The sequence below is a fragment of a genome, unplaced genomic scaffold (genome assembly GCF_019419815.1).
Source record: "Pyrus x bretschneideri cultivar Hongxiangsu unplaced genomic scaffold, Pyrus_bretschneideri_v1 Contig102, whole genome shotgun sequence".
Taxonomy (NCBI): Eukaryota; Viridiplantae; Streptophyta; class Magnoliopsida; order Rosales; family Rosaceae; genus Pyrus; species Pyrus x bretschneideri.
This window is the reverse complement of record NW_025999394.1, coordinates 621,880-642,438: the sequence shown is the minus strand read 5'-3', so window position 1 is coordinate 642,438 and position 20,559 is coordinate 621,880. Positions and strand designations below refer to the sequence as shown.

Below are 20,559 nucleotides of genomic sequence, written 5' to 3'. Positions count from 1 at the left end.
AGGTGAAAACAACATAAAATCCTGTAGGCACATGGGGAAAAAGGTGAAAACACTAGTGGGACCATGAAGAAAAAAGGTGAAAACAAAACCATGGGGACCATGAATACAGTTCCACCTTTTTTCCTGAAACCATAGGAAAAAAAGGTGAAAACAAAACCTGAAGACAAAACCACATGCACAACCCACTACAAAACACAATTCCAGAAACAATAGGAAAAAAAAAAAAAGGATTGGAACTCACAGATCCCTAATCCCTAAAATTCAAAATTGAAAAATCGAAAAGCCTAAACCCATATTATCTACACTTCGAAAAAGGTAGGTTACTTACAATAAAGTGGTGTTTCACCCACTTTGATCCTCCTTTTTTCCCACCCCATCGCCAACGAAGGCTTCACGACAATCTTTCCTAGAAACGTGTGCGCAACGTACGACGGCATAAGAGGTGGAGCGACAGCGAGGTCGAGTGACGGCCCGTGGGTAGGGTTTCGGATGGAGATGAGGGTCGCAATTACTTTTCACTTTTTTAGGGGGAGATGAGGGGGGTCGTGAATTTTGAATTTTGAATTGTTTTTTTCACCGAAACCCTTTTCTCTTATAAAAAATAATAATAATAAAAAAACAACGTGGACCCACGTGGCAGCTTGTCATTGTCCACATGGGCGCCACGTCACAATTAATGGGAGACTTAATAGTTTGACTAACGGATATATGAGATTGTCCCAAAATTTACACTTTATGTATGACTTTGAGACAAAAAAAAACTTGATGTACTAAATGTTGAAAACCACAAAACATGAAGGTAGGCCTGGCATTTTGAACCCGACCCGACCCAACCCGTTAAAACTAGTATTTGGGTGGGTACTTAACGGGTTGGGTTGTTAACGGGTCAACCCGTTAGTCACCCGTTAAGTAACTGGTTACTTTGGGTCAACCCGTGAAACTCGTTAGCACTCGTTAAGAAGGACTTTTATGTAATTTCATAGTTGGAATAGAAAACCTAGCTCTCTCAGTTCTCTCACGTTCGAACCCGGACTGAGTGGCTGCCGTTCACTAAGTTCTGCAACCCTCTCTCCGATAAGTTCCGATTCCCTTTCACTTTTTCTTCCATGGCAATTGCTTTTCGTTTTTGTAGATTATATTTTTCGTCTAATTTTCTCAGTTTTTGCTTGAACCTTGGTTTAAGGTGGTACTCTTCAGATGAGCTTCGAATTAATTTGGAATTAGTTGATTAGTGTTTGATGATTTCGATTGCGATTGTGCTTTTGTTGTGCAAATGGTGCTTTCTGTGTGTGATTGTGCTTTTGTTCTCTTCCTTCGCAAGTTAGATAGAGAGAGATCTTCCCACTTCTCCATCCCATCACACACTCGATTGTGCTTTTGCTGTTAAAGATCTTCCCACAAATCTTAAGGTCACAATTTGCATCGAGAAGCAGGTTACTCGGTTTCAAGTCACGGTGCAAACATTTGCACAGTGTATGTACTTCAATCCCAGCAAATATATATATATAATGTTTGTAATTTTGGGTAAAAGATGTGTAATTTGTATTGGAATGCAAAATGTAAAAAAAAAAAAAAAAAAAAAAAAAATTGTTAACGGGTGACTTATTAGGCTTAACGGGTTGAATTCGGATGACTCGTTAAATTAACAGGTTGGATTTGGATGACTCGTTAAATTAACGGGTCTAATTGAACCCGACCCAAACCCAATAAATTCAACCCGTTTACAAGTCCACATAAGGTAGTAAACAGTCTTATGCCCATGATAAAAAGTTCGAAATTGACACCACCACAAGGTGTCCGTCAAATAATCCCTCAAAAAGGTGTCACTCGATGGAAGGGCGGGAAAATGAATTGGGCGAGCGAATATGAAAAACATAAAGTAAAAAAGTGGACGACGAGAAATACATACCATCACTTGAAAGCAGGCAAATTCACCACTGGATTTGTACATTCATTAGTTACTGTCTAGTTCTTAGTAATTCCAATGGAGGCCTCAAATCCGGCCTCCCGTTCGGACTTCTACGCATATCAGCTGCAAGCAAGCCTCAGAAAGCGAAACTTACTTGCCGGAAAATCAATCCATGCCCAGATCATCAAATGCGGCCTTCACCTCTGCAGTGTGTTTTTGATGAACAACCTCATGACCGTGTGCCTCAAAACCGGCTCTGCTTCCGATGCCCACCACGTGTTCGACGAAATGCCCCTAAGGAATACACTCTCATGGAACACTATTCTCTCCGCTTATGCGAAGCAGGGAAGGTTTGACGAGGCACTGAGCGTTTTCAACTTAATGCTGCAACGGGACTCCTTTTCCTGGACCGCAATGATCGTGGGTTACAATCAGATGGATCGTTACGGGAATGCCATTCAGATGTTTGTGCAGATGATTGCGGACGGAGTTCCGGTGACCCAGTTCACCCTTTACTAACATTCTTTCCGCATGTGGTGCTGTTAAGGCTTTGGAGATTGGTTGGAAGGTTTATTCGTTTGTTGTTAAACTTGCAGTTGGCGGTTATGTTTCTGTTGCCAACTGTCTTTTAAACATGTATGCAAAATCTGGTGATCCCAGGACCGCGAAGACTGTTTTCGATAGGATGAGGTTGAAAAACACATCGAGCTGGAATGCTATGATTTCTTTGCATATGCAATGCGGTTGCGCTGACCTTGCTCTTGCTCAGTTTAAGCAAATGAAGGAGCGCGACATTGTTTCTTGGAATTCGTTGATTGCAGGATACAATCAGCATGGCCTTGACATGGAAGCACTGACTACCTTCTCATGTATGCTTCAGGATTCTGTTCTACAGCCCAACAAGTTCACCTTAGCAAGCATTCTGTCAGCTTGTGCTAACCTTGAGAAGTTGGAACTTGGGAAGCAAATCCATGCCCATATTGTAAGAGCTGAGCTGGGCACATATGATGCGGTGAAAAATGCTTTGATCACAATGTATGCTAAATCTGGTGGGTTGGCAATTGCTCAAAAGATTTTAGAGCAATGCGTGACTTCCGATCTCAATGTTATAGCTTTTATCGCCCTGTTGCATGGGTACATAAAGCTTGGGGATATAATGCCAGCCAGGCAGATATTTGACTCGTTGAGAGACCGTGACGTGGTTGCATGGACAGCAATGATTGTTGGTTATGTACAGAATGGGTTGAATAATGATGCTTTGGAGCTCTTCGTGTCAATGATAAAACAAGGCCCCAAGCCGAACAGCTATACCTTAGCAGCTATATTAAGTGTCAGTTCGAGCTTGGCTTCTTTAGACTATGGAAAACAAATTCATGCAAGTGCCATGAGGTTGGGGGAAGTGCATTCAGTTTCTGTAAGCAATGCTCTAATTTCAATGTATTCCAAAGCTGGAAGCATCAGTGGTGCAAAGAAAGTATTCGATTTGATTTACTTGAATAGAGATACGGTTTCTTGGACTTCCATGATCATAGCCCTGGCTCAACATGGTCACGGGGAAGATGCCATTGAACCGTTTGAGAAGATGCTGTCACATGGTATTAAGCCTGACCATATAACTTATGTCGGCATGCTCTCTGCCTGTATACATGTGGGATTGGTAGAACAGGGCAGGAGCTACTATAATTTAATGAGGAACGTCCACAAAATTGAACCCACCCATAGCCATTATGCATGCATGATTGATCTGCTTGGGCGCTCTGGATTGCTTCAAGAAGCATTCAATTTTGATACAAAGTTTGCCAGTTGAACCAGATGTTATAGCTTGGAGTTCACTTTTTATCTTGTTGTAAGGTTCATAAAAATGTAGATGTAGCAAAGGTTGCAGCTGAAAGATTGCTGCTTATTGATCCAGACAACAGTGGGGCCTACTCAGCCCTTGCTAATCTGTATTCAGCTTGTGGAAGATGGGAAGAAGCTGCACAAGTTAGAAGGTCAATGAAGAATAAGGGAGTGAAGAAAGAACAAGGATTTAGTTGGATTCAGATTCAAAACAAAGTTCATGTGTTTGGGGTTGATGATGGAGTTCACACGCAGAAAGAGGCAATCTACAAGATGATGGAAAAGATATGGAAAGAGATTAAAATAATGGGTTTTGTTCCCGACACTGACTCAGTATTGCATGATGTTGGTGAAGAAGTGAAGGAGAAGATGCTTAAACATCACAGTGAGAAACTTGCCATTGCATTTGGGCTAATAAATACTCCAGAGAACACGACGTTGAGGATCATGAAGAACCTTAGAGTTTGTAATGAATGTCATTCTGCCATCAAATTTATTTCCAAGCTTGTGGGCAGAGAAATCATTTTCAGAGACACTACTCGTTTTCACCATTTTAAGAACGGGCAGTGTTCTTGTCGGGACTATTGGTAGACACGACAGTGAGGACTTAAAGATAGTTTGATGCTCAAGTGGACAGAAAATGATTCTAGTATTTCTCGTAGAAAGATGGTTAACTATTTGGCAAAGAGATTGGTAGCTCCATACTGCTATTAGTGCCACTTGGATTGAGTTAACCTTTGAAACACTGTTCATTCAGGTATAATCTGCTGATAAGATTCTTGAACTCTTAAACTTGGGAATAGCTGTCGGAAAACTGAAAGCACATAGGCTAATGGAACATCTTCTCGGTAAGTTGAATTCATTTGTGTGCTGCAGATGGAAAGTAGGCTGTACTTAGGAACCACAATCCTTAAGAGTTCATTTCTATAAACCTTCAATTAGAGATTCTACTATACCTTAAATACCAAAGGCCGTATAGCTTTTCTAGATTTAGGTGCATGTTCAACAGCTTCCATGAATATCTTTCCGGGGTCAGGTGTTTGGTTGTACTTGCCATTGATTTGTTTTCCCATTAACCATATCACATGCAGTGCTGGAAATAAAAGTAAAAAGAAAAGAAAGGAACAAGTACCGGAATCAAGAAATGCTAATGCGAGGCAAACTTGCACTTCTGGATCTTGCTAGCAGTGAACAAGCATTGGAAACAAACAGTGGAGGCCAAAAATTAAGGGATGGAGCGAATATTAACCATGCACTTCTTGCCCTAGCAAACTGCATAAATGCACTGGGCGAACAGCAAAAGAATGGTCTTGCTTATGTTCCTCACCGTATTAGGTATGTGATTGTAATTGTTATCCTGAAGTCCTCCCTGGTGCTGTGCCTTCTTGCTACAGTACTTAAATGTGATTAGTTTTGCAGCAAATTGACATGAATACTCAAAGATGGTTTGAGTTGCAATTCTCAAACGATCATGGTTGCTATCCCCTGTGGACAGTTAGCATCATCACACTGTGAATACTTTGAAGCATGCTGATTGAGAAAAGGAAATAAAGGCGCACATCCAGGTAAGCGCCAAATATGCATCTCGACCTATTCAATTGGTTCATCTAACTGTTACTCATTCTACGATCGCCTGCTCAATTTGTTAATCTGTTATGATCTCATTTGCAGTTAGCTATTAAGAAGTTTTAAAATTGACATTGTGGTTATCTTTCCACTTATGTTGCATAGAAGCATTGTGGTTGGAACTCGGCTTGGTAAGCTTTTAGTTTGGGGGTTCCGATGGTGGCGTTGCCGCAATGGACTGATCAATGCACAAACGCCAAGTACGTTATGGATGTGGAGAAAATTGGGATTAAGACTGGCTGATGAGAAAGGACAAGGGCTATTCACCACTTGCATTAGAGCTGCAATTTTAACATCCATTTAGCAAGGTGAATAAAACGGGTGGGTGAAGCAGCGATGTTGATTGTTTTTCATTGCCAGAGTTCGAATCCTTCTCCATATGCATGTGATGCGACATCTCTTTAGTTACCTTTCATAGGTACTAAAGATAACTTTAATGAGACCTCACTAAAGAAAATAATCCAGACTTCTTGTATTGGAAAACCCTGAACCTTAAATCCAAAATTGTTTTGATATTTGATTCTGAGTCTGGCTATAATAGAACCCAGCACTCAGTCGTACCAATTTTATTAAAATCCCGTTGCAAAACTTCTGGATAATACTTGTGTTCTCGGAAATTAGCTCATTCTCCCACTTTAAGAATGTATCATCACCGTAAAAATTTCATAATCATAACTATTTGATTTCTTAATCTTAATTTGAAGATTATTCCTATAAAAACTCATTCGAACTGGAGTTCGTATAGTCATAATATAAATGTATCAAATATATAGATAGTTCGACTTGAATATGTAACTTGGTACTTACACTGTTGATTTATTTGATACATTTGGATTTAAACAAACTCCGATCCAAATTATTTTTTGTAGGGATGATCTACAAATGAATTTTAAGAAATTGAATGGTTTCAATTAGGAAGTTTTTTCAATGAAAATATGTTATTTGTACGTGGGGAATGAGTGCATTCCCAAAGGAAAAATGCAATTATCATTCTTAGATTTTTATGTGCAAATTCTAACCGTTAAATTTTTAACTCCTCATGGAAGAAAAATTAATTTTTCTCATTAATTTTAAAATTTAGTTCCTAAAGAAAGTAAAAGGCGACCTCCTACTCGTTCCTTTCTCTCTCTCACGCACCTATCCTCTCTCGGCAAGAGCCATCTCTCTCCTTTCAAAAAACCCTAGCATGTTACCTCCATAGCTGCCGGCCTCTGGCTATGGCTGGGGGCTGGTGGCAGCTTATCCCTTCTCGTCCTAGCCCTTTTTCCCTTCCTATCTCCCCTTTCTCCCCCATCCCAGCCTTCTCTCCCCTCCCCTCCCCTCCCTTCCCATCCACGACTCAGCCCTCTGACCACGAGCTTACCCCCTTTTTTTGCCTTCACGTACCTCCTCTCCCCTCTCTGCATTTCTCTCCCACCATTTGTGAGCAGTTTTTCCATGGAATTCAATTTTATACCCAATGCCCTCTCAAGGTTGTTCTTTGATTTGGCTCTTGATTTCTTGGTGTGGGGTCGGATTTGTGGTTGCAGGTGGGTTGGATCCACCGTCGTCAACTCTTTTTCCATGCTGGTGACACTTTCTTTGACTGATTTTGTGGTTGTGCCGACTAATGCACTTATATTCGGCGGCTTTGCTTTGTTTGGGCGTTCGGTACCTGGTGGTTCCGCTGCCTTATGCGACTTGATCTTGTGGTGTTTGATTTTTGGATGCCTGAATCCCACTCGACCGGTGAATATGCAGGAATGTCTACTGTGATGAGTTGACCAATGGTTCCCTTCTTGGAGTAGTGTAGTTGTGTTTCACTCGCAAGTGTCGTGGTCGTGCTGTTACGATGGCTAGATTGGTGTTCGTCTTTGAGCGATGAGTTATGTAGTCTTGTTTGTCAACAATGATTTTATGTGGTCTTGCTCTAGTGCGATGATTTTATGTGGTCTCGTTATTAATGACAACCAATATGGCTGCCAATTTAACTCTTGTTGTATATATCATTTATTGTAACAGATTAATACTAGTAGCAATTGTGCGCTTGACTATTGTGCATTTGTGCTTGTGGTAACCTTCTAAGGGCTTACCCTTATTTATCTAATTTAGCGAACTCACTCCAAATCAATTGATTGATCATTAAACCTATGTACAACACTCGTGTATTTTGTGAACAAAAAAAAAAAAAAGCCGAAATGACACGAAAAAAAAGAATATGAATCTTCTTAATATGTACAGCTGGGCTTGTCTTGGACACATTAGGACATTATGCACACGCCCAATGAGAAACATCTTCAACATTCTTTCGTTAGCGTGTAAAAGAATAAAAAACATCCCTTATAATAAACTCCTCAGATGATGACACTCGTCATATTTCATAGAAATAGTTAGGCTCATGATTAAAGGTGATACTATTCACACATCTCTTTTTATTTTATTTTACACTCTGTTAATTTTTGTTATTTGATTATTTTTAATTTATTTGATCTAACAGCCTAAAATTGCAAAAAAAATGTGTAGAAAATAAAGATCATTTGTGGATAGCACCACCTTTTTCTTTTTCTTTTTTTTCATACATCGACATTTTACACTAAAAAAAAGAAAATTTTTGTTAAGCCACACAATAAGTAGCATCACCATTGTTAAAAGGCTCTCTTTGTGTTTTGTACGGATAACTTTTCTGTTAGTGAAATAAAAGCTTATTTTTTACCATAAAATAACAAAATAGGATGGAGACACCATACCAAATCTTTTGCACTTTTCACTTTTCACTTTTCACCGAAAGTAGGATGGAGACACCATAACAAACGGGTAAACAATGTCCATTTAATTAATAAATTTTGGCTTCTTGGATCCCACTCAACTGACTTAAAAGTTCAATACAATGCAAAATGCACTGTCTTTGTCCATAACGTACTAAAAGGGAAGATTACAGTAGTGGTCCCTCAGTATCAATTACTATTTCATTTTTGTCCATTTACAATCCTAGTTGTCATTATGGTCCCTATATCTTGAATCATTTCCATCGTAGTCATTTTTTTCTGATCTATTCATCTTGTTATTGTTTTTTTGGGGGTGATTTTGGTCCTTACATATTTGGAGTTATTTTTATTCATATGCTTCTACCGACCAGTTTTTAAAATGGCTGAAAACGTTTTAGGTAAAAAAAATTTAGATTTTAAAAGCACTTGAAGAACATTTCAGAAGAAGCATCAATTATGTGTTTCTTGTATAAAACACTTCAAGTGTTTTTTTTCAAAATTAACTTGCATTTTTGTTAAGTAATGGTTCTAAAAATGGAACTTTAACAAAAAACTCCCGGTACTGTTCACTTTAACTAAAAAAACACATTTTTACACTAAAAAATCAATCATGGTACTATTCATTTTATCCTTTATTTTGTCCTTATCATTAAAACTCAAAGTTTTCAAACCATTTTCATTAGTTTTCTTTCTAAAAACCCTTTTAAGTGATTTCAATCATTTGGTTTTTAACTCATATCTAAAAGCCTCTGAAGAAAATGACATTCTAATTCTTTTCTTTTTTTTATAGAATCCTCTTAACAATGACTATACACCCTGCACATTTACTAAATCAGTGGCATCCATTTTTAATAGATGATAGTATATGAGTGCACTTTCTTGACCAACTGTTATAATCTATATTTGCTAACATTTGCTCTCTATGATAGCAAACTAATAATCCTTCTCATGCAACTCTAATATCACAAGGGGGTAGTATACCGGTGATCCCAAAAAATACATTCGTGAGAGTTTGAGCTCGAGTTAGAGATTTCAAATCTTTTCTCACTTTTCACTAGACTAATTCTTTAAAGTTGACATTCTGCCTTTTTAGGTTATTATAAAAAATAAATATATATATAATTAAAATTTAAATAATTAAACGGGGATTATCAAAATTACCATGTTGAAAGGAAAAAAAAATCTCCCTCAAGAAGCTTTCAGTAACATGAAACTTTAGAGAAAAACATTTAGAATCAAATTTGAATTTTTTTTTAAGTTCCATTCGAGGCATCGATTCATTAACTTTTCCAAACACACGTGCATGCAACTCAAGCCAAGATTACCATCTCCTTCACATGGCTTTCCTTCTTTTTAGTTTGGTCCACTCCAAACAAGGCTTTAAAACCCTCCTTTCACGATCATAATAAGAAGAGAAAATTTTCTTGTGCCCAAAACACATGTGATACATTACTTGTGATCACATATTTAGAGTAAATTTCATAAGGAGTTGTTTGATTTTTTTTTTTCTTTGAGAAAAATGAGGACAATTGGTGGTAAGTCACGGTTATCTACCCCTTTCGGCCCCGAATATGCTATGGGGAATTCACTATGCCCATGGTCATAATCAAGCAGACTCACTAGCTCAGAGCATTGAACTTGAGACCTCCTATAGTTTTAGTTTATTGGGGAGCCGCAATCCACGCCTTTCTCATTGAGCCACTTGATGTAGTTATGAGGAATTGTTTGATTGATCGGACTAAGATTGCGGTTAGAGGTGGGCACTTCGAACCGAAAACCGAAATCGAAACACAAACCAAATCGAACCGCACCAAACAGTTTGGTTTTGCAGTATTGAAACCAAACCGTAATGTAAGGAAACAATTTGGTTTTGGTTTTGGCTTTTGAAAACCGCACCAAAACCGAACCGCACCGCAAATACTAATAAACATTTAATTAGATGTCCATATTAGATGTCATGTTTAATTGGTTGTTTATTAGAGTTCCATGCATTTAATATCTACTCAACCACACTAGAATTAGTAGAATATCATCGTTCATCGTTTGCTGCAGGTTTGCTTACTACAAATTTGTAAGGCTTGAAAAAATTCTTGAAAATCCCGAACCAAACAAAAAAAAATCTCGATCCTAAACCAAAATTCCCGAAATTTTCGAGATGAAATACCGAACCAATCCTGAAATTTCGGTACGGAATTCAGTATTGTCTACTCGATCTTTTGATAATCTCATACCGAATCGAAAATTATATATATATATATATGTATGTATAATTATACATTTGAATTGTTGCTAACTACTAGTAGCAATATAACTGGTGTGGTCTACATGTAGTAACCAAAGCCCTTTATCGCCACATCTGCCGGTACGAACCTCCCACAAATGTGTCTAGTTTTTCAACATGAAATCAAAAAATTGTATTGTTAGTTTTCAAACATATTAGGTTTGTAACTTATTTTTTTGCTTTTGGTTTTGTTACTTATTTTATTTTGGTTGCATGTTAATTAACTTGGTATGAATGATTGCTATTTCAATTTGTATGAAATTTGGGAATACCAAACCATCCTGAAATACCAAAAATATTTTGGGAATACCGAAATTTTGGTTTGGGATTGGTCTTCAAATTCTCATTCGGAAAATTTTTGGTTTGGAATTCAGGATCCCATTTTGGGTTTGGGATCCCATACTGAACCACCCCTACAGGTTTGTTTGCTGAATATATTGTCCTAATTTTAGAAGGAAATAGTTTATCAAAACATCCTCACATAATGTACTAACTGTTAACCTGGGTTCATTAATTCATGTATTGTGTAAAAAATGAGACCGTCTTATGCATAGATAGCTGTATATTTTAAAATGTACATTTTTCTTAAAAACCAAACCGAACTAAAACCGTTTGAAATCGCACCAAACCAAACCAAACAATTTGGTTTTATTTCGGTTTTGGCTTCAAAACCGCACCTAACCAAACCACAAAAAAAATTTAATTTCGATTTCGATTTCACTCAAAAAACGTATCAAACCGTGCCATCCCTAATTGGGACTATTTAGGCCATCTCCAACCAAAGGTTGGCCAGATGGCTCGTTTTAGCCCTCTAGCCCTCCAAGAAATTAATATTTTAATGAACAGTACATGGCCATATTTGCTTCCATCTCCAATCGAGGGCCAAAGGGCCATAAGGCTCGTTTTAGCCCTGTCACAAAAAACGGTCTCCAACCGAGGGCCAAAATGTCATAGGGCCAAACATAATTTATTATTTAAATTAAAAAACTACAACAACTTAAATTTAAAAACTACAACTTATATTTAAAAACTACAACTTAAATTTAAAACAACAAATTAAATTTAAAAACTACAAATTAAATTTAAAAACAACATTAACTTAAATTTCAATACAACAACTTAAATTTAATATCCATAATCAACATCATCTTTATCATCCGCCAATTGTAGGAGTATAGTCAGAGTTAAACAACTGTCGTCGAGTCATAATTTCTTTTTTTTTTTCTTCCTATCAAAGTAGGCCTTACTCATTGGGGTGTAATTTAAAGCGTTCCTTTCCATATTCTTATCATCCATCTCTTCTTGTATTTGTTTGGCCCATTCTTCATGCCTATGGTTCCTTTCTTCCGCCTTAAGGGCAGTTTGCTCCGCCATTAATCGCAATGAGGCCGCCACTTCCTGTTGAGCGGCGTAATCATCATTTGCCTTGACCTTTCCCTTCAACCTTCATGCCTTGTTTCGTCCCATAGCCCTAGGTATGGAACCTTCACCCGAAGGCGGATTTTCTACCATTGTTTGTTGATTGGTAGGAGATCCATCTTCATCCATATCTGAAGCTGAGGATGCAGTTTTGAACACCGGCGCTACTCTATGTTAAGGTGGATCTTCAAATAACACCCACCCTTTACAAATTTTCCAACAACTATGAAACTGAAAAGGTTTCGAGCTGCCCTCCATATACAATTCCTCTACTTGGCGTACCTAGAAAATATAATTACAAAAATTAAAGGAAATTAATGTGACATCCCACATCGCCCAGGGAAGTGATCCTTATATGTATATTCTCATCCCTACCTAGCACAAGGCCTTTTGGGAGCTCACTGGCTTCGGGTTCCGTAGGAACTCCGAAGTTAAGCGAGTAGCGCGCGAGAGCATTCCCAGGATGGGTGACCCATCTGGAAGTTCTCGTGTGAGTTCCCAGAAACAAAACCGTGAGGGCGTGGTCGGGGCCCAAAGCGGACAATATCGTGCTATGGTGGTGGAGCGGGCCCGGGAAGTGATCCGCCCCGGGTCGGGATGTGACAATTTGGTATCTGAGCCTAACCCTGGCCGCGTGTGTGCCGACGAGGACGTCGGGCCCCTAAGGGGGGTGGATTGTGACATCCCACATCGCCCAGGGAAGTGATCCTTATATGTATATTCCCATCCCTACCTAGCACAAGGCCTTTTGGGAGCTCACTGGCTTCGGGTTCCGTAGGAACTCCGAAGTTAAGCGAGTAGCGCACGAGAGCACTCCCAGGATGGGTGACCCATCGGGAAGTTCTCGTGTGAGTTCCCAGAAACAAAACCGTGAGGGCGTGGTCGGGGCCCAAAGCGGACAATATCGTGCTATGGTGGTGGAGTGGGCCCGGGAAGTGGTGCCGCCTGGGCGGGGATGTGACATTTAATTTATGAAATTAAATGTATTTACAAAAATTAAAGGAAAGTAATTCATGAAATTAAATGTAATATAATTAAATATTTAAAATAAATTGTGAAAACACTTACTTTGTTGTAGTAGTTAGCACCACTTTCATGTTTACTTGCGACTGCTAACAGTGCTCGATGCCATTTGTTCAAACTTGGGTGACGATGTTTCTTCCATCTTGAAGAACAACTCTCGTGGTTTCGAACATTCAGTGGAGTGGTGCCTTCGTAGAACCCTATGTATTTTTTGGACACATGAGTCCAAACACCTTCATTTGTTTGAGAACTCCCCCTCACACTATCTTCCGACACCCATCTATAAGCCCTGCAAAGAGCTTTATCTTCTTTTCGGGTCCAAGCCTACCTTTTATTGTAGACGAGGCCATTTGAAAATTATTGAAATAATTGAAGGAAATATTTTTGAAAGAGGTAAGAAAATATGAGACTTGAAATGGTGTAGGAATGGTGAAAATTTTGTGAGGAATGGTTTAGGTATTTATAGGAAAAAAAATAGAATTTTTAAGAATTTAAAAACAAAAAAAAAATGGCCCAAAAAACCAAAAAAAAAAAAAAACGAATTTGAATCCAACTGTAACTGGCGTCAGCTAGCCATTGGATTAAAAAATTTGTTTAAGAATTCCTGTCGGATATAACCAACAGGATTAATAACAATGTTGTCGGTTACATCTGACAACAATTCTTAAATTCTTAGCCCAACCCAAGGCTGACTAGCTCCTTTAGGCCAGCCGGTTGGCCCTTTCAGATTCCGTGGGGCCCACGAGCCCTCTGACCTAACCCTCGGTTGGAGATGGTTTTCCAACTATTTTCGGCCCTCTGGACCCTTCGGTTGGAGATGACCTTAACACTAGTCTCCCTCCTCAGGCCATCTCCAACCAAAAGGTCCAAAGGGTAAAAAATAGCCTGAAACTGTCTCTAACCGAAGGCTAGGTCAGAAGGTTCGTGGGCCCCACGGAATCTGAAAAGGCAAAAGGGCCTAAGGGCTGAAGGGCTAGTCCAATCCAACCAGCCCCAGGTTGGGCCAGAGGGCTGAGTATTCCTGTCGGATATAACCGACAATATTGTTAATTATTCTTGTCGATTATATCCGACAGGAATGCTAGGCCAAATTTCAAATACAACGGCTAGCTGACGTCAGCTAGCATTTATTTTTCCTATAACTTCCTAAGCCATTATACAACATTAAATTAAATTAAGTAATATGAAACAACATTAAACAAAATGAAACAATATCAAATAACATTAAATTTAAATAATAAATTATGTTTGGCCTTATGACCTTCTGGCTTTCAGTTGGAGACGGTTTTTTATAATAGGACTAAAACGAGCCTATGACCCTTGGTTGAAAATAAAAGCAAATATAACCATCTATTATTTATTAAAATATTAATTTTTTAAAGGAAGGACGGCCTTGGTTGGAGATGGCCAAGTCTCATCTCATTTACCGGCGTTAATTGCCCCGACCAGTAACCAGCTGGTCCCATTTATTACAATACGCTACATTACTAAGGTACGCGGAGAGCAATGAATCATTTCCCTTCTCATCTGACAGAGATTTTGTCATTTTCTCTCTCCTGCCCTCTCGACTGCCGAAACACGCCCTTTAGTCGTTCGTCCCACGTCTTCTTGCTCTTCGATTCGTGCTTCGATTTCCGAAGAAAATGCCGTTTCCTGAAATGTAGAGGAATTTTGAAGGAATCCGGAGCAAATGCGATTTCAAAAGCTTAATGAATTTTTTAATTTTTTGAATTGTGGAAAACGAACACTCAGAAATTCAGCTGCGTTGACCTGCTCCGACTGTTAGGGTTTAGGGTTTTCGTCGTGGTGGTGGTGGCGGAAGATGAACCGATGTTGATAAAACATGCCTACCATTAGAGCTCCGGCGACGAAGAAAACTACAACACTCACGGTTAGTATTTGCTGCTGTGTAGATTTCACAGCATCACAGAAATTGCATTTGCCTTGTTTCAGCCTTCAGGTAATTGATTTCGAGCTCGCATTGCTGCAGGTTGCTGTGAAATGCAGGCCGTTTAGGCTGAGAGAGCGCGGTCGTGACATTGTGCGCGTAGTTGACAATAAGGTTTGGGCTGGCGTATACTTTGATTTGAATTTTATGTGAATTTGTGGAATCTGAATGATATTATTCGGAATTTGAAATTTTATTTGTAGGAGGTGCTTGTGTTAGATCCTGATCTGTCAAAGGACTACCTTGAACGAATACAGAACCGGACAAAGGAAAAAAAGTATTCTTTTGATCATGTGTTCGATCCGGTTTCTTCTAATTTGGTACATCGAATACCGAATCTTATGCTTTTTTATACCTCATGATTTATTATGGTGTATATATCTGCTTGAAACACTTGATTCGGTATAGTTTCTTATATTTTTTTGGTTGCTTGTATTTAAAGTATATGTCTTGACAATGTTTGAATATATCCAGGACGTCTACACAAAATGCATATCGTCCGTGATATCTGGGGTTGTTCACGGCCTCAATGCAACTGTGTTTGCATATGGTTCTACCGGGAGGTACTAAACCGATATATTTTTGTTTTTTTTTTTTTCCACCTCTCAAGGTCTCAAGGTTTTGCTTGACTTTACCAAGTGAGGCAATGTTCATTTATGCAAGTCGGTCGTTCAACCTCACTAAACCCCAGTCCTTGGAGTATGTATTTCAGTTCTGAGGTCAATGTATAGATGTGCAAATTAAAAAAACTGTGTAAGTAAAGTCGTCATGCTTTATTTTCAGTGTATGATCTCACCATTCATAATTTGCATTGTCCATTACTTAATATTGTCCAGAATGTCTTGAACTTTGTCACTTTACTTTTTCAGTGGTAAAACTTATACGATGGTTGGGACACAAGATGATCCAGGACTTATGGTTCTCAGTCTGCATACAATTTTTGATCTAATAAAGAAGGACAAGAACTCTGCTGAATTTGAAGTTACCTGTTCATATCTTGAAGTCTACAATGAGGTGGGGACATGCAATTTATTAAGAAATTAAATTCATTAACAGTGCCTCTGTTCTTTTGAAAAAATTGTTTCATATTTGATTTCCACAATATTTAGGTCATCTATGATTTGCTTGAAAAGTCATCTGGCCATTTGGAACTCAGAGAGGACCCAGAGCAAGGAATAATTGTTGCTGGGCTGAGGTGTATCAAGGTTGACACTTAGCCATCTATTTGCATCTGGTTTGACCATCTGTGAATAATTGTCAATCTCTTTCCGTCTTTTTATTTTTCCTTTTTGTTAAAAGTAATTTGTTAGTTCTTTTGAGTCTCTTTATAGCACTAATATGAAAGTGATTCTTGAATTGGACGAACCAATTATGTACTTTGGGAAGGGTTCTTACTCATCCTTTGTGACATGTCTTACTTATTCAGGTACAATCGGCAGATAAGATTCTTGAACTCTTAAACTTGGGGAATAGCCGACGGAAAACTGAAAGCACAGAGGCTAATGCAACATCTTCTCGGTAGGTTGAATTCATTTGTGTGCTGTGGACATACCATTATTGTTGTTGTCCATTTGAGTTTTAAACTTTTAGTCATGCTTAGGACAATAGGCTGTACATAGAAACCACTCCTTTTCCAATTTCATTTGCCTAAACCTTCTATTACGGATTCTACCATACCTTAGATACCAACAACTGTATAGCTTTATTAGGTTTAGGTGCCTGTTCAATAGGTTCTGTGAATTCTTCTGTTGTCAGGTGTCTTGGTTATACTTGCATATGATTCGTTTCAAACAGCAAATCACAATTCAACTATTAAAATGTACTACATCAAATAGAAAAATTCTGTGTGGAGTTTATTTTCAAAAGTTGAGAATTTTTTACAATTGAATGCAGATCACAGAAGTTACAATACTAGTAACAAGCATTTAAAGTAATTGGTGCTATCTTTTTTTTCATAGTTCCACCAAAATCAGCAAAACCACGCTACATTTTGAAAGTAAAGTGTAACTGTGTAACCTTAATATTCATACAAAGTTTTTCCTGTTTACCAGATCACATGCAGTGTTGGAAATAAAAGTAAAAAGAAAACAGAGAAACAAGTATCGTAATCAAGTAATGCGAGGAAAACTCGCACTTGTGGATCTTGCTGGTAGCGAACGAGCTTCGGAAACAAGCAGTGGAGGCCAAAAGTTGAGGGATGGAGCAAATATTAACCGTTCACTTCTTGCTTTAGCAAACTGCATAAATGCACTTGGGAAACAGCAAAAGAAGGGTCTTGCTTATGTTCCTTACCGGAATAGGTATATGATTGTAATTTTTATCCTGAAGTCCTCCCTGCTGCTGTAGTTAGCTTCCTGCTACTGTAGTTAATGTTATTAGTTTTGCAGCAAATTGACACGAATACTCAAAGATGGTTTGAGTGGCAATTCTCAAACTATCATGGTTGCTACTGTATCCCCTTTGGACAGTCAATATCATCACACTGTGAATACCTTGAAATATGCTGATCGAGCAAAGGAGATAAAGACACACATCCAGGTGAGAGCCAAATATGCATGAAGGCATTCAATTTGGATCATCAAAACATGATTAAGTAGTAGTCCATTTTGACTTGAAGACAATTAATATTCAGTTGTCATTCTGAGATTGATTAATCTACTAATCCGTCATGATCTCAATTGTAGTACGCTATTAAGAAATTAAGAATTTTAAAATTGGCATTGTGGTTTAGCTTTCCACTTATGTTGCATACTAGCATGTGGTTCTTTGTTGAGTGATTTGTCTATGCTGCATATTGCCTTTGTCAAACTACCAATTTTGTCTTTCATATGGGTTTCTTCTATGCACGAATTTGTCGGATTTGCAGAAAATTTCTTTTCTTGTACTCGTGTATCACTGGCTAGACTTGTACTTTTATATATGCACTGAAATTCTAAGAACAATCATGTTTACTTCACAGAAAAACATTGGCACTATTGATACCCATGTATCAGACTACCAACAAATGATTGACAGTCTTCAGGTAAGTTGTTGAATTGGTTTCATCTATAAGATTTTATTTACAACTTTTATTTTCTTGGAAGATAACCTATTTTGGACTGCAGATTGAGGTTTGTAAATTGAGAGAAGAACTAGCTGAAAAGGAATCACAGCTAAGTGTCAAACCTGTTGAAAAGGCTGCAGATGATGAACTTTCGTGGTTGAATATCTTGAGCCATGAAACCAGTGAAAATGTTCAGGAAAGGATAAACTTACAGAAGGCATCATTTGAGCTTGAGGAAACCAACCTTCGTAACCGGATTGAACTCCAACATCTTGATGATGCTATAGCAAAACAACAGGTTAGAAGGTCCCGCATACAATGCAGCTTTATTGAAAAGAGTTTGTATTCTGCACATTGTCTTGTAGCATCCACAATTCATCTCAATTAAATTAGTTCAGATTTTTTGCTCTGAATAAAAGCCATGACATTCCCCAGAAACGCTTTGTTATGGACTATAATTTCTTTTTGTTCCCACTTTTCTTGTTTTGTAAAGAGGTTTTGTAGCTTCAACCAGATCTGGAGATGAAATAATTTTAACTTTCTTGCATTTATTTACTTTATTGGGGAACTGAATATGATATGATTATTGAAAATTTTTGAGATAATTTTTTTCTGATAATATAAACTAAGTCCTGAGTACCTTTACTGTGTTACAGGCTATTGGAAACGATGGTGAAATTTTAGAGGCCATGAGAACGAGGCGACAAGTTATTTTGGATAACATCCGGGACAATGATGAAGCTGGTGTTAATTACCATATGGTAATATCTCAGCTGTAATCAAACTCACAAAAATAAAAATACAACTTTTATCAGCTTTTGATTTTATTGCCAAGTTGCCAACTCTACTTTTTGTAGGAAATCGAAGCAAATGAGAAGCATCGATGCAATCTTCAAAATATGATTGAGGAGGCCATGAGTAACAATGGAAATAAAACGTACTTGCGTATTCTTAGTCAATACAGGCTCTTGGTGAGTTGATTAAACCCAGACTGAATATACATATACTGGACAAAATAAATTAGGAAATGACTGTTTTGAGTTGAATATGCATTTATTTGAAACTCTTTACCAAAAAAAAAACTTGAGCAAGATCATTGGCGTATATTTTATGTTCTCTCAAGAAAAATGCTTATCTAATGCCAATGACAGAAGTTTTCATAAGATATTCTTAGAGTTGCATTAGTATACTGCTAACTGCTATGAGTTGCATCAGTATTACCATATTTAATATATTCTACAGCTCAATTTCTTATTTTTGCATATTTGTGGTAAACTTTCCATTAGTGTAACAGTTTTACTTCGATTAATATAGGGAATGGCAAATACTGAGCTTCAGTTTGAAATGGCAATGAGGGATCAAGTGATTAACAACCAACGGGAAGCACTGCGAAACATGTGGGACTTGCTTATGGGCTTAGGACTTGATGAGAGACAGATCATGGACCTTGCATCTAAGAAGGGAATAACAATAGAAGAAGACTTTACAACGACACCCCATCTGGGGCTTTCTGCTAGGGAGCAATCACCAGATTTGGATTCCGGAAAATATGCTTCTTTAGGTCCTTGTCGTGGCATGGGGCATATGTATTCTAGATCGTCTTCCACCTTTCAGCACTCTCAAGAGTTAGGTCCGAGGTCATTGCCCCGGGGACATTTGGATTTGACTCGGTCTTTTTGCAGAGAGGAACACCACAGTTCGTATTACTTACTGTCACATGATCAGTCTCCTTCAGCCTGTATGAGTTTGAGGACAAGTAGTGAGCACTGGGTCAGTGGAAGGTCAAGTCCGTGGTTTGGAACTATCGATAAACATCCTCAAGATTTGCGAAAATCATATCCAGTAACAGAGAACTCAAGCTTCAGCAGATGGTAAAATCTGTATACCAGTGTCTTCTTTCGGTGTTGATTTTACCAAGCAGAACAAGATATTTGCAATGATTGTAGTGGTGGAGTGCTAGTTTTGAGCCTACATCTGTACAGCGGTCCTCCTGATATAACGAGTAGCAGCCAAGTAGATTTATATGTAGGCCACAGTGGTACAGTTCAAGGTATGCGTATAACCCATTCAACTGCTCAGATTTATCCCACGTTCTGTACAGGGCCAATTTCTTTTGGTTCCAGATAAACCTGATGCACATGCCTCCCTTCTAATCTTCGGTAGTGTTGTTGTAATTACTTTTTACCCCTTCTCTAACCTTATCGTTCTTTGTTCGCTATCTTGTTCCCCGCATGTAAGCGTGTTGTAGTGTTAGGGTCTTTGTGAGGTTAACTTGGCAGGTAGTTTTACCGACTGTATGCAAAGAGGGGGGGTTTTTGGATAGGAGGAAGAAGATAAATGAAAGGGGTTGGTTAAAAGAGGTATGTCTAGTCTTCTGAAACTCCTCCGCCTCGCGGAATATAGTGCTAGTGCTAGTACTGTGTACATATGTTATCAAACTTATTACAGCTTTCCTGTGTGTTAATTGCTTCATTTCTTTGAAGTTGTAAGTACTTGTCTCTTTCGCTTCTAGCACCAACCTACAACGTAGAGAACTAAAAGAACAAAGCAATAAATTTTTAAACAAAAGCAAGGCAAAAAACAAGTTTATAACTCAAATTTCAATATGATAATTCAAATAACTTCTACACATGCTCTTTTGTTATTCGTTGTAGAAAATTTTGAGCTTATAGTAATGATACAAAATTAACAATATAACAATCAAACTTTAGCGGCACAACAAATCAA

The 20,559-nt window shown here is 38.2% G+C and overlaps 2 protein-coding genes across 3 annotated transcripts; both read left to right on the top strand.

Moving 5' to 3' along the window:
* Positions 1–1,783: 1,783 nt before the first annotated feature.
* LOC125470854 (pentatricopeptide repeat-containing protein At2g22070-like) lies at positions 1,784–5,973 on the top strand. Its single transcript, XM_048570539.1, is given in 6 exon segments — positions 1,784–2,422; positions 2,424–3,695; positions 3,697–3,744; positions 3,746–5,083; positions 5,168–5,313; positions 5,480–5,973. Coding segments are annotated over 4 exon segments (2,352 nt in total). The 5' UTR covers positions 1,784–1,984; the 3' UTR covers positions 4,340–5,083; positions 5,168–5,313; positions 5,480–5,973.
* An 8,356-nt stretch (positions 5,974–14,329) lies between these two features.
* Positions 14,330–20,321, top strand: LOC125470850 (kinesin-like protein KIN-8B). Of its 2 annotated transcripts, XM_048570524.1 has the most exons (14): positions 14,330–14,732; positions 14,832–14,903; positions 14,993–15,109; positions 15,264–15,352; positions 15,659–15,803; positions 15,899–15,994; positions 16,216–16,307; positions 16,841–17,089; positions 17,177–17,327; positions 17,749–17,811; positions 17,894–18,130; positions 18,489–18,593; positions 18,690–18,803; positions 19,147–20,321. In XM_048570524.1, the coding sequence occupies exons 1-14, from the start codon at positions 14,685–14,687 to the stop codon at positions 19,705–19,707; spliced, it is 2,139 nt and encodes a 712-aa protein (XP_048426481.1). In that variant the 5' UTR covers positions 14,330–14,684; the 3' UTR covers positions 19,708–20,321. The 2 variants fall into 2 exon arrangements, with proteins under 2 accessions (XP_048426481.1, XP_048426489.1); XM_048570532.1 differs by lacking the exons at positions 14,330–14,732; positions 14,832–14,903; positions 14,993–15,109; positions 15,264–15,352 and adding an exon at positions 15,421–15,488.
* Positions 20,322–20,559: the final 238 nt, after the last annotated feature.

Excerpts from the sequence above, each read along its gene's own strand:
- LOC125470850 (XM_048570524.1), top strand. The coding sequence starts at position 14,685 with ATGCCTACCATTAGAGCTCCGGCGACGAAGAAAACTACAACACTCACG. Across the intron at positions 15,353-15,658 it reads GCATATGGTTCTACCGGGAG|TGGTAAAACTTATACGATGG; the intron begins GTACTAAACCGA and ends TTACTTTTTCAG. Across the intron at positions 17,090-17,176 it reads TATGTTCCTTACCGGAATAG|CAAATTGACACGAATACTCA; the intron begins GTATATGATTGT and ends TTAGTTTTGCAG.